General features: G+C 48.5%; 1 protein-coding gene across 1 annotated transcript in view; it reads right to left on the bottom strand.

Annotated features, from left to right (window-relative positions):
* Positions 1–3706, bottom strand: part of CUNH9orf152 (chromosome unknown C9orf152 homolog) — a 7227-nt gene extending 3521 nt beyond the window's left edge. Inside the window, 1 exon segment of the mRNA XM_050166062.1 lies at positions 2857–3706. Within this exon segment, the coding sequence (XP_050022019.1) occupies positions 2857–3049 (193 nt within the window). The 5' untranslated portion in view covers positions 3050–3706.
* Between the last annotated feature and the right edge of the window lie 1231 nt (positions 3707–4937).

Raw genomic sequence — 4937 nt, 5'->3', positions numbered from 1 at the left:
GCTTGTCTTATTGGTTTTTTATTTATTTATTCTGGCTTCTGTTTTTCTGAGTTTTTTCTTTGTATGTGTGTTTTCTTGTTGTTTTTTTAAAGAGAAAGAAAAAAGGCTTAGCATTATGTGGGGGGTCAGGGGTAGGAGGACCTTGGAGGAGCTGAGGGAGGGAACAAGCATGATCAGAATATATTATATGAAAAATATTTTTTAATAAAAATAATTCAGTTACTAACCAATTTTATGGGGAAATCTCCAACATAAATGAAGGTAAAAAACCTAAGTGAGAGTGTTTGAACTTGGGAAGAAGTGAGGATTAGTATTTAAGGATAACAAGGACAAAGGGTATACACACACACACACACAAAAGCAACCACAGACAAAACATCACACACACACAAATATACACACACACCACACACACAAAATACCACACACACAAAATACCACACACACAAAATACCACACACACCACTCACAAAACACCACATACACACACACCACACAAATACACACACCACACACACAAAAACCACATACACACACCACACACACACAACACACACAAATACACACCACACACACACACAAATACAGAGGAACAGGCACACACATTTATTGCTGTGATTTTGATCTTTAATGTACCAAAAGTCCAGGTCATAGGCTCGGTCCCCAGCTTACGGTGTCATTAGGAGATTGTGGAGGCTTTGCCAGGTGCCTGCTCAAGTGAAGTAGGATCACAGGGGCATGCTCTTCAGGGTACCAGGATACCAATATTTTCTCCTCCTTTTGTTTCCTGCCCACCACCAGGAGAGCACTGCTCCTACCATAGTGCACTGTGCTGACAAAGATCTAAATCGACACAACCAAGTGGCCCCGGGATGAAACCTCCAGAACCACGAATTAAAACAGGCCTCCTTAAAAGTTTATTCTGCCTGATGTTTTTCACACGATGACCAGCTGATTAGCATACTCCCATTTGAATTCATCCACACATCACAAGAGAATATTGCTCTTAGCTTATGGGGTCTGTGTCCTACACTTCTAATAATGATTTTATCACCCAAAGCAGGAGAGAGTCCATGAACACTTCTTCTCTGAATGGGCTCGGTCTCATTGCTAACAAAGTACGGTGAAGAGATGGTACTTCTGGGGTAACAATGTCATCAAGACGCCCCTCTGAGCCTCAGTTTAATAAATTCGAAAGAATTGAAGAACAGCCTGGTGAAGGCGGTACACGCCTTTAATCCCAGCACTCAGGAGGCAGAGGCAGGCGGATCTCTGTGAGTTTGTGGCCAGCCTGGTCTACAGAGCGAGTTCAAGGGCAGGCTCCAAAGCTACACAGAGAAACCCTGTCTGGAAAAACCAAAAAGGAAAAGAAAAAGAAAAGAAAGGAAGGAAGAAAGAAGGAAGGAGGAAGGAAGGAATTGGAAGTAGAAGAGCAGGTGCAGCCATTTCTGCGAACAGGTGCAGCCTTACATGTGACCCCAGGGAGGAGGGTGATGTGCTCACACTTAGAATTGCACTAGCTTTCAGCATGGCAGGCACCCCAGCCTTCATGGCACTCAGATGCTCTGCAGTAATTAGAGGATAAGGGAGGGACAGGAAAACAGAATCCTCTTTCATCTGCCTGGGGAGGGCCCTGGAGGTGGGATGGCTGCCGGGCAGACAGGCAGATATTCATAGCAGGGCCTCTTTACTTCAGGACAAAGAGAAAGAGAAAACACACACACATTCACATACACAAAACACACCACACACCACACACACACATACATACACACACACCACACAGACACAGATGCGTGCACCCCCCACATACATACCACACACACACACACCACACACATACCATGCACACATACACCATACACACACAAGAAGAGAGGAAAGGGAGGGTCCCTAGGGAGAGAGGAGATGCCCATAGCCCCTAGCCAGGTAGTGGAACCTTTGGCTGCAGCCCCTGCACACAAATACTTTAGAATAGCGTCTGCCTTCAGTCTTCAAGTTAAAGAGAATATTCAGCAACACAGAAGTTTCACACTACGTTTTCCCTTTCTTTATAAAAAGCCCTTTAAAGATTAATTTTATTTGATGTGTATATGTGTTTTGCCTGCATGCGTGTGCTCCACATGCACACCTGGTGCCTCTGGAGAGCAGAACAGGCGTTTACATCCCCTGGAACAGACGGTTGTGACAGTTAGTTGTGAGCCACCATGTTGGTGCACTAGTGGACCCCAGGGCCTCTGCAAGAGCAACACGTGCTCTTAACCACTGAGCCATCTTTCCATTCTCCGTCCTGCGTTATCTTTGGTGTGATCTGGTCTGTAGGGGGATGGGAACATTACATTTGGGCTTTGTTCCAAGGCCATGTACATAATCACTCCATTCTTTCGTGTGATAACCTATCACTTCGGAATATAGAACTTGTCTCCCCATCCCTGAGTTCTGACCCAGCCAGTTCCCAGAACAATGGAAGCAGCCATCTTTCTTCTCCAAAACCTTTCTGGTTTGCATGTGGATCAAGAGGTTGAGCCTCCATCTTTCCACTTAGCCTAGCAGGGGGCCAAGCTGGCTCACCTAACCAGTCTAGCCAGATCAGAACTAGGAGAAATAGGCACAGAGACCAGGAACTCTGGCCATTGGCCAAATACCTGGCAGAAGTCTTTGTTTCTTTGGCTAAGGGACAGACTAGGCAGAGCCACCCTGATCTAGCCTCCCTGGTTCCGTTCTGACTGGGTCATCCGCGGCTCTTTTCTTCCTCTTCAGGAGACTGTCTCAGCCACGGTCCTGCCCACTGTGGACTTTAAGTCATCTGTTCCAACTACAGAAAGGCCCTTCCCTCCAGAATTTGCCCAGCCCTACCTTTAGGAAACACCATCAGGTGGGCTTGGGTCCTCTGCTGTCTCCTCAGACCTTCATACTGGGCGCGGAGGAACTGGACGTTGATAGGAGGCCCTTGACCCGATGCCTGCGTCCGGGAACCCTCAGCCATTAAGCAGGCCCCCAGTTCCAAGAAGTTGGATAGGGCAGGGCACGGGCAGGCCAACCCTTTCATCCGTATCCGGGAGAAAAGCAAACACTGAGGGCTGAGGCAGAGGGAAGGTGGGGGGCGGGGAAGGGTAGGTGGTGGAGAGAAAGAAAGAGAGAAGGGGAACAGGGAGTGGGGAGAGAAGTGAGAAAGGGAAGGAGAAACTGAAGGGAGCAGAACGGGGAGGTGGGAAGAGGAGGTACGAGAAGCAGCCAAGGTTAGTTCTCAACTGCAGAGGAAGGTTTGGGGTGGGGCCGAGAAAGGGGGAGAAGGCAAGAGTGAGGGGTTAGGAGTGGGGAGAATGAGGTGAGAGTAGAGAGCGAGGAAGTGGGGTGGGAGGAGGTCGGAGGGAGCCAGAAGGAAAGGCCAAGCATAGCTCCCAGGTTCTCTCCGACAGCCCCAAGAGCTTTTATTCCAGCTGCTGTGCCAGGCAATGGTCAAGTTTAGAATGCGGTTCCAAGAGCTACAGTGAGATCCCAGTTTCTTGGCAGAGCTGAGCTGCTGGGCTGAGGAGTGCCAGGCGCTGCAGGTTCAGCACAGGGTTTGAACTTAACTTAGCAGGTCACCAAAACCTGCTGGTTTAATGAGCAACTGTCACAAAAAGAAACGCCTTCAGCAGCCTTAAGAGCTGGGACTCAGGGTGTATACCAGAGCACCCTAGGGTCTCCATGAAACCCCCAACACACCTCCCAGGTAAAAAGTCCCACCACAAAGTCTGCCATGGGGACAGAGTCCAGGGGAGTGCTGGCTTCCCGCCAGCCCCACCTCTTTGACATTTGAGCAGCCTCTGTGGTCTTGGCCTTTTCCAACTAAACAGTAAGTGGGTGTTTATCTTGCCCACAGCAATGGGGACCCTCACCCTCTGTTTGCCAGCCCTGCCATTTCTTTGACTGGCAGATACTGCCTCTTCTTAGGCTAGTCTTGACCTGTCTTTGCTCCATTTGCTCAAGTCCTTTTTCTTCTTCTAACACAGTCCTTACTGCTGGCCACCTGCCGAGTACTCTTGCAGAGCAGTGGGGGAGGAGGTGGGGGAGGGTAAATCTTCAGTGGGGAGTGTAATTAATTAGTTCACTGGGGCTGCTGTAACAAAGGTCACAAATAAGGGTGATTTACACAACGGACAGGTTTCTGTTTGTTTGACTAAGGGTCCAAGATCAAGTGTGAGCAGAGACAATACTTCTGGGGACTGTGTGGGACAGCCTGCTCTACACACCTTGCCTGGCTTCTGTAGGCTCACTCTCGCTACTTGGTGATCTTTATCTTATGAAGGATATGAAGGAATCGCTTCCCCTTTGTCTCCTTGGGATGGTCTCATGTATGCCTCTGTTGACATCTCCCCTTCTAAAAGGACGGCAGTCACTGGAGTAGGGCTTAACCTAATAACTTCATCTTAATTCAACTCATTAAGTTGGCAATAAACCTACTTCCAAGTAGAGCACAGTGTAGGCTCCGGATTTAGGATTTCAGCAAGTGAACTGGGGTTGAGTGGACACGATTTAGCCCATGTCAGGTAGACCATAACAGTTCCATAACATTGTTCACCTAAGGCGCACCAGGAAGCAGAGAGCAATAGGAACCAAAGGTGGGTGTAGTGGTTTGGAAGAAAATGCCCCTCAAAGGTAGTGGCACTGTTAAGAGGTGTGGTTTTGTTGGGGTGGGTGTGGCTGTGCTGGAGGAAGTGTGCCGCTGTGGAGGTGAAATTTGAGGGATCATATATGCTGAAGTCACTCCCAATGTCTCAGATCACTTCCTGTTGCCTGTGCAAGCTGTAGAACTCTCAGCTACCTCCCCAGCACCATGTCTGCCTGAATGTCACTATGTCCAACCATGATGGCAATGGACTAAGCCTCTGAAAATGTAAGCCGTTAAATGTTTTTCTTTATAAGAGTTGCCATGGTCATGGTGTCTCTGCACA

This window comes from Alexandromys fortis, unplaced genomic scaffold (genome assembly GCF_014885135.2).
Source record: "Alexandromys fortis isolate MF-2015 unplaced genomic scaffold, M_Fortis_MF-2015_v1.1 scaffold_18, whole genome shotgun sequence".
Classification (NCBI taxonomy): Eukaryota; Metazoa; Chordata; class Mammalia; order Rodentia; family Cricetidae; genus Alexandromys; species Alexandromys fortis.
This window is presented reverse-complemented; position numbering and strand designations above follow the sequence as displayed.